The following is a 26,351-nucleotide window of genomic DNA, read 5'->3' as shown; positions in this document are numbered from 1 at the left end:
AAACAAAACAGCAACCAAGGCTGTTGCGTAGGAGCGTCTAGATGGCGACAAAAAAAGGAAAAAAACTCTTTACATCAAGTAGACATCGATTCACAAACCTAATAACCTTTGCCATACTATCGTCGGCATTCTTTCCGAAAGAGTCAAACCTATTAGACGTGTTTTCCAAATTAGCAAGTGATCCCGAAATTTTTCATACAGCTTCTTCGCCTCCCCCCGCACTGCTGTGTTTCTAGTAAGTATTAGCAAGACCGGAAGCTGTGTGTTGGCTAAAGAAAAAGCCTACAAAGTTTAATTCTTTTAGTAAAATGGTCTGTCCAGTTCCTTCAAGCAGCTGCTGCTATCCCTTGGCCTATTGTTGCAGTCCGGGAGCGTACGCGTGCAACTGTTCCTGCTGCGGATACGGCTGTCCAGCGCCGAGCTGCATCTGCCCGTACATACGAGCTAAAAATTGTCGTGACCTGCGACTTAGCCGCCCTTGGGGAAGATGAGCTGTAATCCGGGCTGTTGCGATTACGTGTGCGGTGCCGCGGGATTGTGTTCGCCGAGCATATGCTGTACTAGTTACCGCGGACCATGTGGACCGTGCGGACCATGTGGACCGTGCGGACCATGTGGACCATGTGGGCCATGTGGACCTTATGGACCTTGTGAGCCGTGCGGACCATGTGGACCTTGTGGACCTTGTGGACCATGCATACCATGTGGTCCATGTGGACCATCCGGACCATGTGTGCCTTGCAGTCCATGTGGACCGTGCGGGCCTTGTGAACCATATCTTGCTTGCACTAGCACAGCAGTCATCTTGCAGCGAGCAAGAATGGCCCGTCGCATGAGACTGAAAAATGCGTTCATGTACGATTGAAGCCAACGAGCTGGACCGACAACTGAGAAAACAGGTATATAATATTCGCCTTTTTTCACAATATTCAATATTACTGCATGTTAACTAGTTTCGTGTTTTGTTGCGTCCACACGAGGGCGCATATGCGTGCAATATGTCAATTTAGAATGTGTCCAGTCTCCATTGCATGCATATGCACTGACTTGTGAATGCTAACGTTACATTCCAAAGTCAACCTTTTTTGCATCGTCGTCTTGGTAATTGTGGTGACCGTTCCTATGGTTCCAAGCAAAGACGAAATTTTCAACAAAAAATCACATCAAAATCTAGTTCATTAGTACAATTTCTTTGTCTGAAGGCTATTGCATATGCATAATGATTCCAATCCCTAGATAGAAAAAGAGTAACAACAACAATACCGGGGCTGATTTTCTTGCTGCGGGTACCAACACGGTCGGATTGCTCGGCTATCTTTAGGGACAGCAGCTTCCAATGCTTCAACTTCTCAGGTAGTCCCTTCTAAAGCCCTTAGTACGGTATTTGACCTGAGCTCTGCAACTGCATTACCAAAAAGGTAACGCATACCGATTGATCATACGCATTGTGTGTGTGTGTCTTGAAATGTGTGCAGCTGCAACGTTGAAGGGAGGGACGATCCTTTTCGGTTCCCTTAACTAAATTACTGCTCGTACCTTGAGAAGCACAAAACTTGCAGAAGAAAGCATCCTGCAATCCTAAATCATCTTAGGTGTATAGCTCAAAAAGGATATCTATTATCTTCGCCCATTTCGCTCCAAAAGAGGCAGCTGTATATTTCATCAAGCGGTTTGGTTTAGCACTCGAGTTGTTGTTTACACATTTTCGTCGAAATCCGGAAGTTTCATTTTCTATTTCAAAAGAAATCACACCGGACACACACACACCTTATGAGAAATTTATGAATTTCTAATTGTGTGAACGGAATGTTTTTCTTGTCTCATTTATTCCGACAGTTGATGGTGCGTTGATGCCTTACCTTGATATCTTCCAAATCCAACGAACTTACGCCGCTGGATTCGCTACCAACTGGTGACAGCGGGTTCTTGATGCTGCTGCGAAAGTCGATGCTCACGGGAGAAATCGGCGAAAGCAGTCCGAATCCTTCCAGGAGGTCACCTACGCCCGACATCGGCACAGCAATGTTGAGAGCCATCTGTATGAAGAGGGAAGAAGAAAAAATAGAGGAAATATAAGAGGAGGTATGCAAACACAAATAATGTTGTATGGTTTGTTGAAAACATTCGACAACGTGTTTCACTAATTGTGTCACTAGTTGTGACTCACAACCGATGAAATCTGCGCTTCAAAATTAGTGATGGAAAAATTGAAGTTTTCGTCAGAATCGATTCTGAGAAATTGACTTGGAATCGGAATCTGCTGCATAATTGACTCCCAAATAGGCTCCGGAATCAGAATCTGTCCCGGAATCGAAATGGTTTCCGGAATTGAAATCGGATCCAGAATCGGAATTGGCTCCGAAATTTGAATAGGCTTCAACATCGGAGTCGGTTTCGGCATCTTCATAAGAATAGGCGTTTGGGTCCACTGATGATACGTATTGATAACAGCAAAGACTCCAAATTTACTTGAAAACGATCTGTTCTCATGGAGATTCCGGAGCATATTATGATTCCCTGGTCGATTCCGATTACAGGTCCGATTCCGTAATCAATTCCGGATTCAGAGTCGACTCCGGAATCGGCTCCGGAATTGATTTCGGAGACGGAATCGGAATCGGGTAGGTCCGATTATGATCTCCTATCAAAATTTCAAACGTTACTTGCTTTGGTACAATCACAATCAAATGCTAAAATGCTGGATAAAAATATTACATATTTTACTATCAGATAATCAATAACCAAATCTATTTACATCCTATCTTATTTGATGATTCGATCTAAATCGCTATCTCGATTAGTCAGTCTTTTGAGATGGTTTGTATTATTTGCATAAGCTGTCTGATGCTAAGTTAGCCATCGGTTGCAACAAGAGTCACACATTCGACAAGTGGTTTTGTGAGGCACACACAGTAGTTAAAAAAATACATGTGTACCAAATGTGCAACAAGTTCGGAAGAACACACGAAAACCCTTGTACAAACATACATAGCCGCCGTTATCAGCACGCCCGACCGACAACAGGAATCTTTACCTTGCCTGGCTTTAAAAACAACCCCGCACCATCCATCCACACCAAGCACAACTCCTCTGTGAACGCAAGTGCAGCATGGTGGTTTTATGCGTACGTGGTTTCTTATCACCAATTTGTTGTTGCTATATAGTATTGCACTGGTCTAAAGATTTGATAGAAGAGTACAGTTTCGTACGAATGTAGTGTGTGTACGTCGTCCACTGGGCAAGTGCTTATTACAAACAATTCGTGTGCTGCTCCTATTATATCCTCCCAACACTCACCACTACTGGTCAATCAATAAAAAGGCCTATTATGTTAGTAATAAGCGCTGACAACAACGGACTAAACATTAATAAACAGTAAAAAAATGGCTTTCAATATAACCTATGCCCTTGAACAAGAATATCCCTAACTTTGTTCAAATTCTACTATGAATTTTACTCATTCAAATTTCACTGTATTGTTATTCTTGCAAGCGAATGCGTACGTAATTGAACCTTGCTTAGATCGCGAAACAATACTCGCCAAGAATGTCCACCGCAAAACAAACAAACATATAATAGGTACACGCCGTTTTGAAAGGGATTCTTGTGCACGTGTTTGTACGGGAAAAAACGTGTGTACGTGTGGTGGTAGTAGGTACACAGGTTCAGTTGATGGTAAAACAGTCGTGCGATGGTAATAAGGGATAAAAATAGTAACAATGATTACGTTGGCAGCATGTTTGTTGCGAGACACATTTGCTTCTTTTAAAGTAAACGAACGATCGGGTATGAGGATTGTTCATCCATCGTTACTGTCCCAAAATTCAACCAGCTACTGAAAGAAGTAATCTGTCAATCTTTCGAATCCTATCTTATTCTTGAAAAATGCATAAATCTGTTATTTTCTTGTACAATTGGCACTACAAACATATAGACATATCCATACGGACGCGGAGCGGTGACTTTTAAATCCTCGCGTTTTTGCAGGTCACGGCCTTGAGAGCTCGCACTACAGGCACGCCACATGACAACACGAGGGTGCGTGCGTAGGTGCGCTCCCACCCCCTCTCAATGAATGCACCCCCCCCCCCCCCCCCTACCATTTTGATAAAGTTGAACCTCTTTAGGGCGTTCAAACCACTCTTTCATCGAAGAACGCGGGACGCCGATTGCCAGTGTAAAATGGTTAAAAAGTTGACCGAAAATGTAAATCGCACCGTGACACCGCCCCCCACAGTGCCATAGTGCTCGCGGACACCTTCCCTTGACACCGCGTCGCTCCCCAGTGTGGATTCAGTTCAGTGTATAAAAAAAGGTAAAACAACACGAAGCCAAAATGGTCGGTGGTGTTGTTCCCGCACGAATAATATAGCGCGCGATATCATTTGCTTGCGCGACCGTATTTTTTGTGTGTGCTTTTTCTTCTTCAAATGCCCTTTCTGCGATTCCTATTCTCTTCGCGCACACACACACACACACACACACACACGCGCGCGTACACACAGCAGTAGCAGAGTGCCGGTGTGTGCGGTGCGGCTTTTACGTTGGTATTTTTTCACCTATCGACACAAATATGGGTCCGTGTGCGCGCGTGTGTGTAGTTGTGTTGTGTTGTTCGATTCTCCTCTACACACCAGCTGCTTACCACCGTGTACGCGCGTAGGCCATATTGCCTGGCTTTGTGCTACTTTTTTTTGCGCTTCAAAGATATGTGCGCTGCCGCGCGGCGTTCCCGTACGCGTGTACGCGAAGTGGACGCGAAAAAAAAAAGAACTAAAATATGACTGCTAAAGGTATGGAGATGTGTGTGATGATTTCAGCAAAAGCAAATTCTTTTCAAATCTGTACTCCAGCACCGTTCTGGTCGCTCTTGCGCACGTTCACACATTAGTGGCGCGGCGTTCAACACGTGTCCTGCACAAATTCGGTTGAAAAGTAGATTACAAGAAGCTTGTTGATGGGGAAGATTAATGCTGTGCCTAGTAGCTTCCAGGGGCCCTCCCTTTGACCGGCTAGCAATAATCTAAAAACAGACAGAAACCCCCGTAACACGCAACACGAGAGAGTGAGCGAGGAGCAGCTTTCGCCCAAATGCACCGTTATCAGCACGAGCAGACATGTTCATTCCAGGTGATTCCAGCGGATCGAAGCTGCCGTTTACATACGAAGCGGCCACTCTACAAATACAAACCCACATGCCCCCTCCTCCCATCATGGTTCCCCCCCATATACTCACCATAGACAGAGTGTCCAATTTTCGTATAGACGGATGGAATTCGATCAAATCCAGAGTTCCTTCCTGGGCGCGAAGGTTGGATTTGGTTTCGTGATGATGGTGGTGTTGGTGGTGATGATGGAATTTTACACTTGATTTTGCTGGCTGTACCGGGAATATTCCTTAAGAGTGTCCTTCCGGGGTTTTAAGCACGGAAACACACACACACAACAGTAGATGACACTCGGAACGTCACCACCGCTGCCACACACGACGACTCGCTATCGTTGCTCAAGAAGCACACGCACAAATTCACGCACACAAACAGCTCTATATACACGAATTACTTTAAACACTAGGACACTAGAGAGGAACACAGCAGAGATAGGCACCGGGGCGGCAGAGAAGAAAACAGCAAACACCAGTGGAAGAATGAACGCGCTATAATTGATCACAGATCTTTTTGGGTTTTGGGATGGAAAAAGGAAACGAGAGAGAAATAAAGAAAAAAAAAGTACGATTAAAATTTGGAGAACAAAACTAAGGTTAACTTTAGCAGTCGAGAGACACAGGGTAACATCGCCGATGTGAAAGATATTTCCCGGTTACATTTCGACGAATGTTCTCGCCTCAGCGAATACGAAGCAAGATTTACACACACACACGCATACGCACACGCGCATACACACACGGATCAAAAACACACCGATCGTACATTTGCCCGTTTGCAAAGATTTTCAATTGCACACACACACACCGAGATCCACGGAATTAAAGGAAAGATAATCCTTCCTAGGAGGCAAACAAAAGGAATATCCTTCTTTTCAAGCTTTCTTTCCCAACTTGTGTCCAACAGCCCAACGCGTTGCTTTGTATGATGTAGGGACAGGCAGTATCCGCGATGACGTGACGAATGCGTTTTTACGTCTCGGCAAAGGCGAGATGTAATGCTGTCTGTGCGCGCTCTCGATATGGCCCTTTTCCGATGGCCGCACAGCAACGGGGAGGTTTCGCACACGCAATACAGAGAAAAGGAAGGTCTTTTTACCGAGATTGACACGAGCAAAATGACGAAAATTATGGATACTGTTAGGTGCCGTGCTTTTTCTCTTCGCCAATGGCGCGGGGTGCCGCAGTAATGGTGGAGATTCTACCACACAGGAGACGCGCAATACACGGCCGGCAGGCGGCAGTGGCGGCGAGAGGCGAGCAAGAGAGAGAGAAAGGGACGACTTTTTCACGGCAAACTTCTGATTTACGCTCTATTGCGTTTCTATTCACGACGGTAAGTTCAGCGCGTGTAGTCTTGTTAAGATGTGCAATTTCACTGCATAGGGTGCGTTGGTGTGTTTCGATGCTCCGATTCGCCGTGTATTGTACGATTCGTAGAATGAAAGGCCCACTTTTTGGTGGTAATTTTACGAAATTTGCCGTCCACGGTTCTCACACGATTTTTCCTGTCTCCGTCGCTGCTGTCAGACTGGCAAGGCTAGAGCCGCGGTCGAAGCGAGCGAGCCAACGGTTTGGCACATCACGGGCTGGTTAGTACGCGCTCTTGCAACCGGTTGCAAATGTTCGGCGTAATGTGTCGTGCGTGTATGATGAATTGAACGTGTTACAACATTAGCATACTTTCTCGTTCTCGCCAACAGATGGTAAAAGCTGACATGAGGAGAGCAACCATGCTGATTTTGGAAGTAGAACCCGTGAGTGAGACGTTCAGGTTTATGAAAATGTTGCCGACACATTTGCTGCCAAAGTGTATGGACGAACTGTCAAAATTGTGTTGAGAGAACATTTTTGTTGTAAGCGAAACAAATCGATTTGCTTCACGTTTATTTTTGTATGAACATTTCCGTACGCGTTTGTATAGCACGATGAATTAAAAAATAACCACTTATATTTTAATCATTTTTATTAGTAAATACGTGCACAGTATTTGAAATACACCCAAGTGCCACAACTCCACTAAACGGCCACTAAACGGGTTCTAAACGGCACAAGCTCTCCACCTAAAGGGAGTCTAAAAAGACTTCATTTAGCAGACGGCAAACGACTCATGCATTCTAAAAATAGCAAAACAGCTGGTGACACCATCTGTTGGTGGGATACCCAGTCAGTGAAGCTTTCCTAGCTTTGAGAGCTTTCACTTACCTTCTGTACTGTTGTTTTGTTTCGCATTGAAGTTAGGCAGCGGTAATCGCTATTGCGGGCGTGCGGGCGTGCGTGCAGAAAAATCAAAATTGTTTGATTCTGACGCATGCGGTTGCGCGCTGTCACCCGCTGCGGTTGTCAAATTCCATACATTTTCAGAAAACGCACGCACGCCCGCATCAGCGATTACCGCTGCCTTATGCATCGCTAGAACTAGAACAGCGATAGAATTGTTTATATACTAGATCCCAATGCACAAACATACCCAGAGATACACAATCAATGTGGACCAAAAGCGGCGGCAAAATATTGCGTATCTCGAAATTCCGCGTAAGTCGAATCTCGTTATTTCCTGCCAAAATATCACTAATTTTCGTATAATTTTGCAAGTACGTGGTGGTTTTAGCTACATCATTAATTATGATTTTGACTGAATATACCAAACCCTTTTGAACCTTTTAAAATAGTTTTCAAAATTCGATCAAAAGGAAAATATGTGTGTGTGTGTAAAATCAGTACAATTTGCTCAAAGAACTGTCAAAATAAAATAAAAACCTGCGTATCTCCGAATCCGCGTATAAAGGTTATCGTGTACCTCGGGGACCGCCTGTATTCAGAACTGAAGCAAATAAAATTTGAATGATGGTCATAGGTATTGTAACTCCCGCATATTAGCACACGACCGTTCTTATAGATTTTCGCTCGGAAAGTTGGAAGGGTATATAGGCCAAGATCGAATGAGGCTAGGCGAAACGCATTTGCTAGAAAAGGACAGCAATGATGAGTTCTAAAACGACATCTATTGAGCAGACCATTAAAACTATGGAGCTTTTGTTTTTTCTATGGATATTTGATTTTCCAGTCGTTTAACCGTCTTGTGTACGACCAAAAAACTTTACGTAATCGTACAACCGTATACACGGGTAGGCCATACATTTTGTATGGATCAATGATGTTTTTCGTGGTTAAAAGCGTATATCTTTTGAATTACTTGTTAGATTTGAATGAAAACTATCTTAAAGGTTTATAATAATGTTTTATAACATATCGTAGGAAAATTAGAATTTGAAAAATCCTATCAAGATTTTTTTTCAATCAAAAATATGTTCTAACTCCTCCACCATAACTGGCAAGGCCGCATGTTTTAAGTGGATGATTAGTCTTTTCTAAGTTTTACTTACGTTTCTTTCAAAAGTTATATACATTTTTCCATTGTTTTGCTTGTTGTATAAAAATATATGTTGACGATCTATAATATATGTTCATCATGTTTTATTAAAAACCGGCTCCGACCGGCTCCAGACAACTTCGGAACCTCCTCCACTCCAACCCAACGGAGCCGGCTCCGGAGCTGACTCCGCTCCAGTTACTCCGAAACCGACTCCGCACCAACGACTCCGCACTCACGGCTCCGGAGCCGGTTTTTACAGACCGGCTTTTTTAACCAAAAAAATCATTTTCAATAAAGTTTCGATCGGGAAGATCCATAATTAGCTGAGTAAATATTGTTGAATGGAATCTATAAAAAAAAATCGATAAGTGTTGAACATTGTTCAACAATCACACACTCACATCGGGTGTTAGCTTCTACACTTGCGAGAAGATAGATTCGTTTTTTAGGCTATCATACAATGCCGTCCCTATTGAAACATTAGTCCAGAGCCGTTGGTCCGGAGCCGTTGATTCACCGCCGGCTCCGGAGCCATTGATTCGTCGCCGGCTCCGAAGCTGTTGGTGCGGATCCGGCTCCGAAGCTGTTGGTGCGGATCCGGCTCTGGAGCCGTGGGTGCCGAGCCGACTTCGGAGCCATTGGTGCGCTCCAAAACACCCATCTCTATTCGGCAGTAACACTATGACAAAAGTATGAATGTGTGTGTTGACTTTCAGCCAATTCTATTCTTGTAGTGGTTGGTATCATTTTAAAAGAGGTGATTTCAGTGTTAATTTCAATATATTGTTACACTGTAATACAACATTTGACAGAAAAGAAAAAGACATAAGTATCCTCTCAAAACCTGCGGCAAGGCCGGTTGGGGTGTTGGAGTTACAGCACATTTTTGATTGAAAAAATATTGATAGGAGTTTTAAAATTCTAATTTTACAACGATGTGTTATAAGACATTATTGTGATCCTATAAAACAATTTTCATTCAAATCTAACAAGTAATTCAAAAGATATACGCTTTTAACCACGAAAACACATAACTCTTCCATACAAAATGTATGCCCTACCCGGGTAGGCTGTTGTACATGTGAAGGGTATATAAACTTGAATAATTTAAAAAAATATTTTAAATTTTTTTTATTATTTGCACTTGGGTAGAACACATCTTTTCTGAGGCATTTTTTAAATTTAATGTCGATACGATTTTTTCAATCCAAAGTTATTGTGGAATAAAGATGCGAAACTGACCCGGGTAGGCGGTTGTACACATGACGGTTAATCTTAATCTGTGGCGCTTGGGATCTTGGCAGCGTCTACTCCATATACAAGAAGGACGAAAGTTTGGACTGCAACAACTACAGGGGTATTACGATGTTGCATACCGCATGTAAGATAGTCTCTTGCTGCTACAGGTATGACTTGTTCGTCACGTCGAAAAGATAGACAGAAACTATCAAGCATGATCATGATTCCGTAATGGAAAATCCACCACTAAACAGATCTTTACAAGGGGGTAGATATTGGAGAAGATGACACAATACTAACAACATGCGGACCATCTCTTCATAGATTTCAATATCCCATATGGTAGCATAGCACGGGCTTAGATATCTATTTAACTCAATGAGTTATGACGTACGGACAGATGAACGCTCTTTTGAAGTCGCCAATATATCGCCTTTCTCGATTTGAAAGCCGTGTGGCGCGCAAATATGTTGGTTGCCAAACATTGATTCTATAACCTAAGAAAGCAGTACACCCCAAAGAACCTGTTGGAATGGACGATGCTGGGACCATATCGTACCTTTCCAGTACCGGTACTCACATAAGCCTCTGAGACATCTGAGACTCTATCTACATCTGACGCTCTTAGTCATGTTCAAGAGGAAAACGTTCGAAAGGATCTTTGGCGCTTTGCGTGTGGAAGGACACTGGAGAAACCGCAACAACGACGAGATGAACAATGATCACTCTGTCGTTCAGCGTCACCAGTCTACGATGAGCTGGTCATATTATAAGTATAAGTAAATGTGTCTGACCCCTACTAGGCCATGATGCCACAGTAAGTAAATATTTTCTGTTGGTCAGTTCACCACCAGAGGCATTCTTAGCATTTTTGCTTCAAATCCACGCCATTGTTATTTCTTCGATAATTCCTATTAATCGCGTCCACGTGCATTGGAATACCTCGGAATCTATTGTGGAAGTAGTTATCAACGCGAAAACAACAGTGTTTTATCATATTCTGCTCTGAATTTGATTAAATCACAACATCAATTCGGTCCGGATAACGAAGCAAGATTGTTTATCTTGATTTAATTCATTTGTTGCATAAAAATATATTTTTACATCCAGAATGAAGTGTCTAGACCTTAAAAAATAAAAGGTATAGTGTATGTGTATATTTTAGCTTGTTTTAAGATTATAAAAGGAATTTTGAGGCTGTCCGATAAATCAAATCATTGCAGGTTTATGATATTTTGGAATGTTTCGAGTAAAATTATTGAAAATCTTTATTTTTTCTCAAATGTAGAAGGTTTGCTTTAGTCAAGTGAGTAATACAGAGGTTTAACTGAATAAAATTGAATTTGTATCAAAATATTAGATACCAAAAATGCATAAATGTCCGTAATTCGAAGCATTACGGTATCTTTACAGAAACTTTTTTTTTTCAAGCCTTTATTTACTTGCACATTTTAATGCTTTGCAAATAATCAATTCTGTTTGCAATCGTGATGCGTCCAGACAAATGAAATATAATAATAAAACTACTGACGTACTAACATACATTGATACATTGATGTTTCTTTTTTGTACATTAACTACTTTTTATCACAACAATTGTTTTGCTTTTTTCGTTTTCGCGTACATGCTAAAGTAGATTTTATATAAATTAATGTGGTTTGTTACGATACTTTTTTTTCATAACCTTTTCGATGTTTTCCCGTTTGTGAGTTAGGAGATGCCTTTGAAAGCTCTTTCGCTTCAATGTTTTACTGCAAATCACACACTTTTGTAGCTGATGGTTTTGCCGATGTGAGTACAGTTTTTTTTTAATTACGAATGTTTGTCCACACTCACCACACACAAACTCTCCCTTATCGTTATTTGTTAATTCATTTTCCTTGTCGTTGCTCATTTTCAACGAGTCTTGCGATGGCACCATGCATGCGTACTGTTCCTTGTCGTTAGTATCGGGCGGACAGTGATTTGACACTGACCTCAAGCCATCTTTTTCCTCTTGTTTATTTAATTTTCCTTCACTTGGTCCGTTGGGTGGGTTGTTGTTTTCTTCCATTATTTCTAGGAAGTTTTCAACATTTTCTTCATTAGAGGAGCTCTCTGTTGTATCATAATCGGATGATATTTTGTAATCACCACACGTCATAATTGTACGCCACTGTTCTATACCGGTGATCGAAGTTTCCATAAGATCTGGATGGAACTCATCTACCACATCAACCTCATCCAGCTCAGTCTTGCACGCCATGTCCACCAAAGGTTTATCATAGACATTCGAATCCAAATATATATCAGATACTGTTGAAGATGATACTGTTGCAAGTTGACTTTGGGTCGATGGTTCCTGTCCGCGGTTTTCATGATCCATCTGTTCTGTGGATCCGTCCTCAGTGCAATGAGGGGTTTTCTTGGGCATATATTTTTGTTTTAATATTTTCTGATTTTTCTCCACTAGCTCGCTAAAGCATTCAAAATCTTGCACATTCCAGGAGCATTGTTTGCAGATGTTCTGGGGTAATTCCGCTTCAAAGCATACCTGTAACGATTCAAAAGCTTAATTTTTATATAACTAAATTGGGTTTCTAATTATAGTGATCACAATATCTGCATGAGCCTATTGGATGACCACCGACTCGGTTCCTAGAACGTAACCAGAGTCAGGTTGATATCCGGTTTATCCTTTCCTATAACATTCTTAATGCTTATTGCGTCAATAATTCCCTGTATCGCGTAGAATATTTTATTGCTCGAAATCAACATGCGGACGGCCCCACTATGTTTCATGTTTCATGCTTAATTGAGGAAGCAACGTTTTTTCTTTGTTGCATAAACGTTCTATCATTGTCGATACCATTTGCAAAATTCTAGCCCCAAATTAATTGTTATTTGGCCAAATATATGCTCGGTTTAGGGAAAAAAACAGAATACTCTCTGTGGTCTGTTCCGCGGCGTCGAACTACAGTGAACCCTCTCTTATTTGAGAAGCGATGGGACTGTCGAATAAGAGGGGTTTTCAAATTTTTTTTTTTATTCAGTAGGGACGGCAAGGGGTTTTCAAATTACTGAGGTTTAAAGTGAATGAAAGGTCCATACAAACAAGAAAGAGACAGAACATTTAGTATGCAGCCTTAACTGTTGCTATAGGAAACTGCGAACAGAATCGCTAATTTGAGCATACATCTTTCAATAACCATGGTAACACCATACTCAAATAAGAGGGACACAGATTTCAAAGGTTTTCCAAATTAGAGGAACAAAAATGTACTGGAAATCAAGGGACTGTGCAAAATGTTCAAATAAGGGAGGTTTTTAAAATTGGAGAGGTGTCAAATAAGAGAGGGTTCACTGTACTTCACAAAATGCCCATCTTGGGTTCAAGCTAAGAATAGTGTCCCGTATTCTATATTCGTATTCGTAACTATATTACCATGAGTACACCAACATATATTTCATTTAATCCAGTAGCTGGATTTTTTTACGAGGATAACATGTACTTACCTTAAAGCAAAACACATTGTTCATCGCTTTTCTAATCTTTTCATCTAAAATAGAGCTTCCATCCGGATCATCCGCATCCAGGTCCTTTAAGCATAGTCTGCAAATGATGTCACACATTGCCTTACTTGATGTTGCCTTAGTTTTTTTTTTACTAATCGTCTTCAAGAACAAGTTTAACTGTGAAGCGTGTGCTGAACCGTCGTAGGTTGAATTGTTGACAATGTCTAAAAGATACGTTAGTTAAGTAAAACACGTTAATGATGGAAAAAAAATGTTTTAACTATGCAGAGGATAAGTGAATGATTTACTGATGAGGATCTATATAACGTCAAAAGTTAATGGAAATTGGTACAATCTACGGTTTAACAAAAACGACACAGAAGAAAGTTCAGGTTTAAATTTGCGTCAAAGCATACTATTGTGCCAAAGCATACTAACAGCAATTTCGTTAGGATTTCGGTCGTCGACAGGGGGACCAGAATCGGTCGTAGGAGCGTTACAATGCGTTACATTTCATGTTTTTTTTTCCGTTACGGCGGAGTTTTCGGTGTGTCTGGCGTCGGCCATAGATGAGCTTCTAGTGAAAATGACCCGATTTTAAACGAGGTTTACTGTGCTGGCGTAATAAAGCGTTTTTGTTCGGTGCTTTATGTATTATTTATTGCTAGTCTTAAGAGTTAGGGTAATTATAAGTGATAAGGAATAACCGGAAGACAGCTTTCCGGTCAATATCTTTTCAATAAACAACAATACAATACAACTGATTAAATTGATAAGCATTGAGCCACACTGTTTTGGCTGCTTATTGCACTGCAGAGCACGACTAGAGTTACACCACCCGCCCACCATATGTGCCGTTTTGCCTTGCGCTTTCCTTGCTCTTAAACGCTATTCCCCTAAACCACTACTCCGTCTTCCACACGAACGGCTCGAGCCGGTCCTCCACGCTGAGCAGATTGTTCAGATACTCCATGCTCTCGATGTTTTGGTTCAGTATGTCGTTGCAGCGCGTCAGCTGCTGGGAGATTTGGCGCACCTTCGAGAACGTTTCCGCGTACGACGTGTACAGCTTCTGCTTCTGCACCAGCTGGGCCAGCGCGCTCGACACTTCCTGGTCGACCTCCTTGATGCGGTTCGTTATCTGCTGCTGCTCCGAGGACACGTGCACCGCGCACGTGTTAAAGTGTGACTGCAGCCGGCTGCACATGTTGATCAGATGGGTCGGTTGCAGCCGCTCCATCACTTCCGGGTCGCGGTTCGCCGGCAGCGTCAGCGTGCCGCGCATCACCGGCAGAAACATCGGCACGCTCTGCAGTCGCACGATGTCGTCATCCTTCTCGATGCCAACGTCCCGGGCGGCGGCCGACTTCACCACCACGATGCTGTGCGCCCCGCCGCTTCCACCGCCACCATTCGGTGCGGTTGTGGGTCGACCCTTGCCACCCCTGCCCTCCAGCTGCTGGGTGAGATGTTGCTGGTAGTGGTGGGGCTGGTGCTGTTGTGACGTTCTACCCATGATAATCGCACTGTTTGGGCGTGATTTGGTCTGCTTCGCCTGCTGCTTGTTGCGCAGCTTCGGTGAATCACCGATCGGTTTGTCTGTGTAGGAGATGTAGGGCAAGTCGGAATCGGAGCAAACGCTCATGGGTGGCGAGACGGGCCGCGAGTCGCAGATGTACGCCGAGGACGGTGTGACGGATGAGGTGGAGTAGCCATCGTCCACCCCGCCGCCCGGTGTCGTGCCAGTGACCGCAATCGTGTTGCCGCGTTGCAGCTTGCCGCCGCTACCGCCTCCCGCCAGCCCGGAGCGCCCAGGCGTCGACGAGGACGTACCGGACGCGGTGGGGTTGGCCGTCGAGTGGCGATGTAGGCTGCCTGTGCGCAGGGCACCGTCGGCGGCTGTTCCCGGCAGTTGCGTGGAATGTTCTGAGCCCATAGCGTGAAAAGGTCACAGTAACGGGAAGGGACGGGACCGTCCTTATCCGAGCGCGGTCTTTAACTCGAAGCAACCGCGGGCCTTTCTGGTGATCTTTCTTCTTCTATTTTGCAAAAGAGGGTGATTTATCCTCCTATGTTTGAATCCCCATGTTCAGAGTCAAACTTTATCTTTATGGACTTCGACTAACTGGAGTCGAAGGAGATCTTCTGGTATAGGATGTTTCTAATGTTTTGTTGTTTGTGATTTGTTAATTCTGATGACAGTAGATAATAGAAGGCTTCATATGTTTATATCATGGTATTTGCTTCTTGGTTTAAAATTTTCATGGTTCGTTTGAATCGGTTGTTTTCTTTTTCAGTGTTTTTTAGTTTTAAACTTTTTTCAAGGCCTGTGCGTGTTTGAATATCTTTCCATGGATTATATTCTGAATTAGAGCATTTCTTGTGTTTTACTTTCTTCCCGTTCCTTTTTGTTGATATTGTTGCTTGGCCTATGTTTTTCGTTTTCACTTTCTTTTGTTGCCTGCGAAACGCTATGGACTCTCCCAAACCAGGCCCTTGATAACCTGTATCTGTCCGTATTTGGATAGTTCCACTTTGAGGGCTGCATTAGAGATATTTGACGAACAGTCTAATGCAGGGGGCTCCAAGACATTTAGCAATGTGTGCTGCATGTTTTGTCGCTAACGAAACTTACTCTGACACCAACGACATGTTTGGACTGGCCCAATGTTAATTTTCACTCGTTTGATTTTGATAGCCCTTTTGAGCTCGACTGCATTCGATTGGACTCGCTGGACACAATCGGACTCAATCGGACTCAAACGGACTGGTCCAGAATTGCGGAGTCAAATATGATTTAAATCTGGAATCGCATACAGTTTTCCAGAGCCAGAGTAGGGATTCTTGCATTTTTGTTTTTTTTTTTTACGAAGCTTGGTTTTCCAATAAAAAAAACGCATACTTTGTAATTGATTTGATTGGCCTATCATTGAGCGGCCAAATAAAAAGCGTTAAAACTATTGATTTCTGACTGTATTCTCCCAAACTCACTCGAAGCGGGAACGATCGTACAAGTTGTCAAAACTGACTTAGAAAATTGTGGTTTCTTTTGATGTTTTTAGAACTTTATATCATACTGTTCGCATTGCTATCAGCAGAATCAGTAAAGTAATCGTTGTATCTAGGCAACTGCAGCTTTCATTTCTCTTGAAACAATTTTGATAAACTTGCTGAAATTCAGGTGAGTGTTGGGTACATTTTTAAACTTCAAAAGCAGTAACGGTAAGATTCCTATTTCGTTTCCAATTGCAACATTTTCGTATACATACATCGAAGATTCTGGTTAACAGATTCTGGTTGACATTCACAACTGGAATCTTTGCTACCTGTGACCATAGGTTTTCGGTCAGACGTTTTCGGTTTCCCTTCTTTATAATCTTCTTTTTTATTTTACACACTATAACCTTCGCCCGTCTTGGCCTGCTTATGGTATGTAAGCCAGCATGCATTACAGTAGGAGTGATACGTTTTGGTGAGAAATATTATCAAAAATTAGAAAGTCGTATCATGTACCAAACTGAACTGAACTGAATGAACTGTACCGTGGTATCATGAATAATAAGGATAAAGGGATAGCATCCGTGTCAGGAGGCTAGGCTAGAACAAATCAAATGTCTAGGACAGCAAAAATACTAAATCATGAGCCAAGAGTTGTCCATACACATTCCTTCCCAATAATGGTGTAAAGCACAATCTTCTGAAGGTGTTACACCTCTTTCATAACAGTGTCCTTACGGAACCGAGCGATGCGCCTGAAGCTATTCATGGGGTTGATGATTAAAGCAATACGGTATGTTTATGCAGCTGTTTTAGGAAACAGTGCAATACTGGGGAAGGTATTTAATGGCCCACTAGCATCATAAATACAGACACACAAAACAGAAAAACTGTAACCAACCTTAAAGTATCATTAACGACCCAGACGCTGTATGTGCTCTGGCGCTGCCAAACGACGCCGCTTCCTTACGCTTGGTTGCTGCTTTGGCACGGGTTTCAACGCTTTCTTCTTGTGGACGCGTTTTTGTTTTTGCTTCACTAAACACTCACCCAACTGTACTCAACAAAAAAGAACATAATTTGATATAAAACAACCAGTTTTCGGCACAGAACGCTACGATCGCGTCTGGAGCGCGTGAAGGTAACAAAATGTTTATGGCAATTGGTTTGTTTTGATCGTACGATGTTTGACGTTATTGACAGCGCTGGTTTAGTACCAACATAATCCACCAGAGCGCTGTACTGCTGAAGCAAGGGTGAAGTAGATAGTAGAAAACCCGTTTCCAATATTTTTTTTCATACTTCCTGCAAGATCAGTATTATTTCGATTTTTTATTGCTACGCAATATCCCCGATAACTTCAAAGAAAAGAAATTGCTCCAAATACCGTTGCTCCGGTTTACGTACCGTCGTTTTGCTCACTGGTCCACTTCTACTGGTTTGGTTTATTATTATTAATAAAATTAGAAATATACAGTGGTCTCCTACGTTGCTATCCGTCAGCTTGCTTACTCGTTACATACAAAATTTTATTTTACTTTTCAAGTTTTTAATAAAAAAAACGAGTCTCAACATACTCCCTTGCTAACGTCACCCATTTTACACAGATTCATATGTTTTCGGAAAGCATATTTGCTTAAAAAATTATTTTTACATAAACTACACCGAAAGTCTCGCTGATGGGTCAGTATGTGTGAATTTAAGTCCATCGCCAGTATAGACTTGTTGCAACAGGGACACTTTACGGTGGTATGATGCTTCTGGCTATGATATTCAGATTGCCATTTGGTTTCGAATGTTTTTCCACACTCTTCGCAGACGTACGATTCATCAGTTTTGCCAGCTAACGGTTCTTGATGTAATTTCAAACCGTTTGCACCGAATGGCACCGTTTGAACCGAAGCAGTGTCCTTATCTGTAGAGCTATTTACACGTTTTCGTTTTGCATTTGCGTTATAAATTTCACATTCTTCATTGCCATCGCCCGCTGGTATTAAACGGTCATCGGCAGTAAGGTTATCCCTTTCGATGGGTGTTTCGACTGTATCGCTGTTCGATGAATCGTTTTCATTATTTAGATTAGAGATTATGAACTCTTCACAAACTAGAACCGAGCCTTGTTTGTCAGCAGCACCATTCACAACGCTTGTCGTTGTTTCACAGTCCATCAGATATTCGCTTGTCATTTCACTGTGTTCCAAATCCTGCTTCTCATCGGAAATACTGTGACCGTTTTCTTCAACCGTTTTCATTGAGCTTAATTTTTCCAGTCCATTTTCTTCTAAACCCTGATCTTCGAAGCCTTCGAAGGAGTCTTCGGTGAATGTGTTATTTGATCGATTCGTTTGCGACGTATCCTGGAGAAGCTTTTCCTGATTGTTTTTCACTATCTCGCTGTAGCTGTGAAAGTCTAATACGTTCCACGAACATTGCTTGCAGGTGTACTGAGGTAAATCCTCATTAAACTTTATCTGTGTTGAAATAAAAAGATTAATTCGTGCCATTAGTAATGGTAGCTTGCTAAACCCTTCTAATGTTTATTGATTGTGCGTACCTTAAACCTAAACACAGCTGCAAGTGCCTTTTGGAACGCTGCGTCCAATACGGAGGAGCCACTATCGTCTGGATCGACGTCACGCAAACACAATCGGCACACCGCGTCACTCATTGTTGGCTTTTTTGAAAGGACTATTCGTATATTTTACACAGCGAAACTGTAACTTGGTTACGCATTAAATAGGCAACGAAACATTGTAAGCTAGGGAGAAGCTGTACTTACTTATTTGGCACGCACGGCGAGTCCGAGGGTAAATTCGACGAGTCAGACACAACAACCTCCTGCAAAGATCGTCCTGATGGTGCCACAGTGCTGACAGTATAGAGATTATAACACAGTGTTGTCAATGTGTACAAGAACTTTAGCCTAGTTTTATCGGTGTATTGTAATTACACCAGCCCCTACACCAACAGCATCAGGCTAACAGATACCATTCTAATAGCGTAACAGAGTACATAAGTATTTGACGGGTTTTGTCTTAAGTATTGGGCAAGATCGATCCTTACTAACACTACTAAAGTAACCTGTCAACTGTTACAGGGGTTCAGGTTTACTCCTGTAAATTACGCCTACTCTCATTTCAGTTTTACCTTCATCGTAATAAAGAACTGAGAACGGATGAATACAATTATTTGATTATTTTGCAATTCCTATTACTGCCACATGTATACTTACGTAGCTTTGTCACACAGAGTTACAAGTTTTTCGATGTTTTTTTATTCTGTTGAACTTTGCTAGAAGTTCAAATTTTCATTTATGCGTTACCTTGTGTCATGGATTTTGTAGCACAATGTGCCATTCTATGTTTCCATCTTCATTATGTATCATTTTTTCTTGCGCTTCGTCTTGGCAACCCCAGCGTACGTGTTCGTGTAACAGGCTGCACGCCAGGCTCCACATTTTCCACATTCTGTACGGCACTAACGTCCTCCAGTGCACGTTTGTTTATTTTCGAGCCCGATGCTGCTTTCCTATTGGCCGCTTTTGCTTTTTTACTCGCCACCGGTGGGTCCACTTCCACCTCTTCACTTGCGTGCTCCAAGGCACGTTTCTTCGCCGCCTTTCTGGTGCGTTCGTTAAGTTTGGCTAAATTTTTCAACGCCAGCGCTTCCGCACTCAGGGACGTTTTGTTAGCTCTCGTTTGCTTGACGGCACCCGTTACCTCTGAACGATTCGAACAGGCCGTATGATTGATACTTCCTTCACCATCATCATCATCACCATCGTCGTCGGCGTTGTCCGGGTCCAGCTGTGGTTCAACTGCTTCCTCGTCCTCGTCCATCTCCGTTCGGTCCGTCACTGTCCGCTGGATGGCCTCTACCAGTGCAGACGTTTTGATGCGAAAATCGCGCACCGTGCCCATGTGCAGCAGGTAGGTTAAATCTTTCTTCGTTTTCTTGCTCAGCTGCATCACGATTTTGTTAAACGTTTCAATGCGAAACACCAGCTTGGGGATCAATTTTGTCTGCCGCAGCACCTTCTCGCGATTTGATTTCGCTTTCGCCGAGTTTACCGGTTCGTCCCCTTCGTCCTGCCCGATAATGTTCTCCTCGACGAATGGAATAAGGTCGTAAATCTTTGAAGCAAGTGGTTTGGATGATTTCACCACTAAATTAAACCTTAAATGAAAAAGCGACAAAATTATTGGAATCTTTAGGATATAAGCCAACCGACAACATACTTAGTAACGTCGTAAGCAATCGGAACAATTGCGTGGCGAGCCAGAAAATGTTTGCTCAAGTTGGCCAGACACCCGTAAACCGAAAGTAAGAGTTTGATCAGCGCATCCATCGTCGCTCCGAGAGGCAAATTTGCATTGCACAAATGTGTCAGTGAGCCGAGAATGTGCACCAACTGAGAGCAGATCGATCGTTCGATGGACTTGAGCAGTTGTGATGCTGTAAGATAAGAGATTGTTTTATTATTTGGCCATCGGATTGGGTCGCAATATTGCGGATTGGGTCGCACTGTACTTACTCTCATCCGTATCGTCCAATCCAAACACTTTCAAACGTATCATAAGACTGTTGGTGCGCAGAATCAAATGCTCGATTTCTTCCAACTGCTGTCGAAAGATCGCACACAGATAGTGGAACGTCGGTTCGGCCGTGGCGGAAGTGATTGATTTAAAATAAAACAGCGGGCTCGTCTCTTCTGCTGCAATCTGGCCAAACTTAAGCTCCAAACGCATTGCTATCGAATCAAAGTACGCTCCCGTTTGTGTGCGGATGCGCAAATCAAACAACAGCCGATGAATGATAGCAAACGATTTCTGCTTCAGCTTGGTGTTGATGCAGAAGTTTTGCAACCAATCGTACCCCTGCGTCAAGTGGTCTTGATTAGCAACGGACGATTTGTACAGCAGCTCGAGGCACTGCAGCAAACCCACGACAATTTTCTCCCCGATCGGTTCGGGTTCGGATCCCTCTTTGAAGCATTCGTCTACGATCTTTTGCTGCTGCACAAACAACTCTTTCTTGAAGGATGGTCCAATCGTGCAACCTAAATGCAAAAAGAATCAGTTAACTAAATGCCTTTTCTTTGTTGCAAACAGCACCAACAGCAAGCAAACTAACATATCAGCTGCAGAAAATCGTTGAACTTCCGTTCATATAGCTCGACGGCCGAGATAAGGCCCTGCCGAAAGCATTCTACAGCGGTTTGTGCTACCAGGAGGCCACCGTTACCGATCAGCTCGGTCGTTTTCTTGATGCATCGATCGTACACCAGCTTTGTGCATTCAGCCAAATGGCCAAATATGCGTTTGCTATGGTTCACCTGCCAATAATCCGGCATAGAGCGTAAGCTTTCCAGCTTTTGGCACGCAATCTTCAGTATGTACTGCTGCAGATCGCGATTGCCGCGAAATATTTTAAGATCTTCTTCCTTGCCATAATTGGTCATGGTACTGAAAAGATGGTAAAGGAATATATTTTTAGGTATATGTTATTTTATTATCATTCTGCTAACACTTACTCAAGCGAAATGTGAAGCATTCTCTCAACAGTGGCCAAGTCCCAAATATTTTCTGGTTTAAACGAAATTCCTGTCTTGGAAGAGGCGTTCAACGTTGATGCGTTGGCTGAAGCTTCTGAAATTTGTTTTTTGTTTCCTTTTTTCGGCTCCATTTTCTGTTCACATTAAAGTAAAAGTACTGAATTAGAGTAATAGGATTTAGAAAACACGATAACACGTACCTTAAATTTCTCAACACAATGTTGATGATGTTTGAACAGCCGTACGAAATCGCGCAACAGCACGTTGTCGGGCTGCGTTTTGTATGCGCAATATGCCATCGCAGCTTCGAGCATGTTTAAGTATTGGGTTGCAATGACCAGACTCTTCGCATCCAGCGTGCCAGCCTGTGAAATAGAAAAAAAAAACAGCAGCATATGAATGTACAGTAAATTGCTCTTAACAAGCGATGATATAATATGACAACAGGTCCTACTATGCCCAGATCATCGACGCTCAGATTATCGATCCGTTCGACAACAAGCTGCAACGTGCTCCGTACCGCACCCGTATCATGCTGAACGTCATGCTGATCGCAAAGCACCACACAGTGCACCATGAACGCTGTCAAGCGTCCCACATTGTCATACACCACTATGGGCCGCTGTTCGTCCGCGGAATAGTAGTCCTCGCCCATCTCACCCTTGTACCGGACGCACTTGTCAAAGTCTATCCGGAACGATTCTTTGGGATTCTCTCCAAAAAAGCTTTCAAAGTGCCAGTCAATGAACTGTAGTACGTGCGGCAGCAGCTGCGTGTTGAACTCAACGGCCCTTCCGAGTGCTTCGTACAGCATCTGCCGCACCTCCAGCGTTTGGGTAAAGCATCTGAAAGAAGGGACGAGAAGAGATGCAATTGCTTAAAATTGGGTCCCAAACAGTGAAGTCACGAGACCTACTTTCGCAGCATGCCCATTATTTCCAGCGTTAGCATGTCGAAATGTACGTTCGGATTGTTCTGCGATCCATAGACGGCCTGGGAGAGCAGCGACATGCCGGAGATGGTTAGCTGCGTGTAGTTGCCGCCACCGCTGCCCATAATCGAACGGCGGGCATTATTGTTTTTCAGTTGCTTCAGCAACGAACAGAACCCAAACACACCCATTATACGGGTGGAAGTTTCACTGTGTGGATGGATTGAAAAACAGAAGGATAATTTGATAATTGTAGGAGAATGTTGAGGCAAAGCGACATTTCATCTTTACCCATTGTACATCGCTTTCCGCAGCACTTCGATGTAGCGATCGCGGATTGTATGTGAAATTCGAAGCAGCGGAAAGATGAATGCCATAAACCGCATTGCATGCGTTCCATTGATCTACAACAAAAGGGGGAAAACAAACATTATTGTTCACGCAAAACAGTAAACTACCCAAACGACTGCTTCTCTTACCAGCAGCAAATAATCCATGATGAATTGTATCGTGTTCGTACACTCCGACACGGTGAGTGCGTTCGTCAAGCTTAGCGTCGTCAAGCACGTGTTAAACTGCGATTCCTCCAGGTCGGCAAAAAGATACTTTTTAATTTTTGCAATGATCCCGCTGCCGAAGATAAAGCGACGCTTGATGAAGAGCTGAAAGAAGTTGATCGCTATGCCGTGCAGTTTCGGTTGCTTTTTAGCGAGCAGTAGCGCGAAAGCAAAATTAATAAGCCCGGGCGTTACCACCTCCTTCCCTTCCTGGCTGTTCTCCGTCAGTATACTGAAGAGCTGATCGATGCGCGCTATAACCGATGGTTCGATGCGTCCACGGCACCACGCGGACTGGCTGCACATTTCTCGCTCCTGCTCGCTGATCGCTATCAGCTTGATGAGGAAAGCCATTATGGGCGAGGACACGACATCGGTGGTGTCCGGTTGGCGGTTAATTTTGCTCATCGCAAGCAGCGCCCCAACCAGAAAGGGCGTCAGCAGCACTTCCGGGTTGTTTTGAAACGGTTTAAACATTGCCACCGTTTGCGCTTCGTCGACCCGGAACTCGGTTACGTTCGAGAGATGGAACAGGATGGTTTCTTCCGCCTCCCGGATCTCGCTATCAGAGTAGCGATCTGTAAAAGAAAATTTTATTATTACTTTTGTTATTAAAACATTTCTCCACAACCGTACCAATACTATCAAAGTCCGTCGTATCACTGTTTTCATTCGACAGCACTTTTTTGTAGTAGTTTTTGTGGAAGTACTTCTGCAGCGCCATCAGCGGCACGACCAGCAGCGACGGATGCTTTAGGCAGACGTGAAACAGCTGGCATGCCAGCGGCGGAAGCTCCAACGGTTCGATGTTCTTCAGGCTGTCCGACACTTTCGTCACAAAGATGCTTGTCTCGTCCTTCGAGAGCGATAGATCGCGAAACATGCCACACAGCGCCGTCAGGATGGTGAGCTGCAGCTTCATCTTGAAGATTTCCTCCAGCACCTTCTGCCGGTATTCGGCACCGGTCAGTAGCATCCCGTTGGCATTGAGCCGACCGGAATTGCCCGACAGCTGCAGTAGCGTTTGCGGAAGCAAATGCTTCCAGGTAAGACATTTGGGATCGCCGGCCCGAATCGATTCGATGCACAGTTCGCAGATCTCGACCAGCTGTTCCGGCGTCAGTGAGGGTAAATCGGTCAGCAGACGGGCAATCAGATCGAACACCTGCTTCGTGGACAGCTCAACGACGTTCAAGTGCTGCAGCACGGCCATAACGAGCTCGAACCGCTTGCCGGCACATCGATCCGAGCTGGCCAGCCCAAGCAGGGTGAAGTGCCAGAGCGTGTACCCATCGATGGATTCAATGTTCGAAACAACCATATCGATTAGCTAAAAGGATAGAACAGGGATTTCGATCAACATTCGTAGGGCGTCGCTACACGATGCATTTCACAACGTTGTTGGCACGGTTTACTCACTTGCGAGGAAGGCAGCTTCTCGAGCAACTCTTTTAACTCATCATTCTGCCTTTTCTGGCCCAGTTTGATCACTGATAGCATAAGATTCGGAGGCATTTTACGCAGGCAAACAACGCAGCACAGGACGCACAACGAGAACAAGCAAATTGGACCGACACAGGCGGCGTACAAGATTATTCACGAAAACGTAAACATTTAAATCGCGCCAACCGACTTGTTTACGTTTGCAAATTGACGTTTCCCTTCTACCAAGGTGTGCACATACAGCGTGTTTGCTCAAGATCCGTATAAGTTTCTTGCTTGCAGGTTTGTTTACGTTATTTCAGCTTGCGTACAACCACCCCCTGTTCGGTGCGGTTTGTTTTGTTTCGTGGTGAAGATTTCGTGATTAGCGGAACTTGGGGCAAGTGTGCCACCTTAAGCATTTCAAGTTATAACTCACTAAAACGTGTTTTAAAAAAGTCCGATTTAAATCTCATAACCATTTTTCATCTGTTTCCTCACTTATAAATGATTTTCGCTTGAAAAAAGTGCAAACAAAACAGGTTTTGAAGCGTTTTAAAAAGGGTCCAAAAAGACGTTAGTTTTTGGGCTATGGGGCAAAAGTGCCACTCGTATGGGGCAAGACGGCAACCTGGTTAAAATAACCGTGTTTCTTAGATAATTGGAAATTATTACGTTTGTACCACTAGTGTATGTATTCCTACATGTATTTAGTCCTCAATGAACCCTTTTTGACCACCAACTGTACCACAATATGGTTTGTTACTGTTCTGTTTTTTCGGGGTGGAATCCGCTCACAATAGCGCACCATTCTGCAGCACGCTACAACAATGTTTACATTTTTGACAGCTCGCGCCTATGAAAGATGGTGGCACACTTGCCCCAAACAGAGATGGCACACTTGCCCCAAAAGTTGTAACTTTTTTGAAATTGAATTTTTCAGTGACAAAAAGAAATTTTTTTTCAACTAACCCCACAAAAAATTCCACGTTTTCTCAGCTATACGGTGGTGTAAATATTTTCTCGGTTGATTGTTCGCACGATTTTTGAGAGCTTATTTGGTTGGATTAAAAAATTATAATATTCTGCTCACTTTTGAAACTCAATATAAATCAGTTTAAAACAATGGGAAATATCGATTGGTCTATATGAAATTAGGCTCAGAATACCTAGTCATTGGAAAGCAACCAACTGTATACACAATTGATCATTAAATTAAAGTTTTTAAGGAAAATGCTTGGTGGCACTCTTGCCCCGTATGGCACACTTGTCCCAAATTCCGCTACTTCTACTTTGGGGCACGGAGACTGATCAAATCCAGATTGTTCAAAATTAATAACAAGGTAAGCGAAATGCTATTTAGAATTTTGATGATCACTTCCACCGACCTATGATGCCTGGCTACGCAGACAGGCATTCCCTTTGGGCGCACGTTTACACAGATTTTCTTACCGCACCAGTCATCTCCCCCGTTATTTGCATTGTCAGCTGAACGTGCTGCGAATGCGTTTTACTGCTGGCACCAGCTATTTCTATGATGACATAGGAATGCTTTTGGAATGAAGCGGCGCATCATCATTGGGCGCAAGTAGATCAGAACAGTTGCCATGGGCAAG

At 43.3% G+C, this 26,351-nt stretch overlaps 3 protein-coding genes and 1 long non-coding RNA gene across 8 annotated transcripts; 1 reads left to right on the top strand and 3 right to left on the bottom strand.

The window, feature by feature from the left end:
• Positions 1-95: 95 nt before the first annotated feature.
• LOC121597226 lies at positions 96-2,097 on the top strand. Of its 2 annotated transcripts, none has more exons than XR_006005393.1 (3): positions 96-235; positions 305-899; positions 1,837-2,097. It is a non-coding gene; the product is annotated as an uncharacterized LOC121597226 (long non-coding RNA). The 2 variants fall into 2 exon arrangements; XR_006005394.1 differs by having other exon boundaries at positions 97-235; positions 322-899.
• An 8,946-nt stretch (positions 2,098-11,043) lies between these two features.
• LOC121597573 lies at positions 11,044-13,586 on the bottom strand. Its single transcript, XM_041923420.1, has 3 exons — positions 13,583-13,586; positions 13,275-13,498; positions 11,044-12,312 (listed from the first exon to the last, which is right to left on the bottom strand). The coding sequence occupies exons 2-3, from the start codon at positions 13,389-13,391 to the stop codon at positions 11,428-11,430; spliced, it is 1,002 nt and encodes a 333-aa protein (XP_041779354.1). The 5' UTR covers positions 13,392-13,498; positions 13,583-13,586; the 3' UTR covers positions 11,044-11,427.
• A 326-nt stretch (positions 13,587-13,912) lies between these two features.
• LOC121597572 (BLOC-1-related complex subunit 5-like) lies at positions 13,913-15,446 on the bottom strand. The gene has a single exon (XM_041923419.1). The coding sequence runs from the start codon at positions 15,208-15,210 to the stop codon at positions 14,179-14,181; it is 1,032 nt and encodes a 343-aa protein (XP_041779353.1). The 5' UTR covers positions 15,211-15,446; the 3' UTR covers positions 13,913-14,178.
• A 2,393-nt stretch (positions 15,447-17,839) lies between these two features.
• On the bottom strand, positions 17,840-25,065 carry LOC121597430 (Fanconi anemia group I protein-like). Of its 4 annotated transcripts, XM_041923169.1 has the most exons (15): positions 24,733-25,065; positions 23,950-24,643; positions 23,236-23,891; positions 23,048-23,160; positions 22,742-22,966; positions 22,280-22,670; positions 22,026-22,190; positions 21,805-21,959; positions 21,405-21,736; positions 20,806-21,330; positions 20,510-20,726; positions 19,594-20,447; positions 19,051-19,140; positions 18,826-18,985; positions 17,840-18,742 (listed from the first exon to the last, which is right to left on the bottom strand). In XM_041923169.1, exons 1-12 carry the CDS (start codon positions 24,826-24,828, stop codon positions 19,646-19,648), a joined length of 4,371 nt encoding a protein of 1,456 aa, XP_041779103.1. In that variant the 5' UTR covers positions 24,829-25,065; the 3' UTR covers positions 17,840-18,742; positions 18,826-18,985; positions 19,051-19,140; positions 19,594-19,645. The 4 variants fall into 4 exon arrangements, with proteins under 4 accessions (XP_041779103.1, XP_041779102.1, XP_041779100.1 ...); XM_041923168.1 differs by having other exon boundaries at positions 18,826-18,991; positions 19,051-20,447; XM_041923166.1 differs by having other exon boundaries at positions 19,051-20,447.
• Positions 25,066-26,351: the final 1,286 nt, after the last annotated feature.

This window comes from Anopheles merus, chromosome 3R (assembly GCF_017562075.2).
Source record: "Anopheles merus strain MAF chromosome 3R, AmerM5.1, whole genome shotgun sequence".
Lineage (NCBI taxonomy): Eukaryota > Metazoa > Arthropoda > Insecta > Diptera > Culicidae > Anopheles > Anopheles merus.
This window is presented reverse-complemented; position numbering and strand designations above follow the sequence as displayed.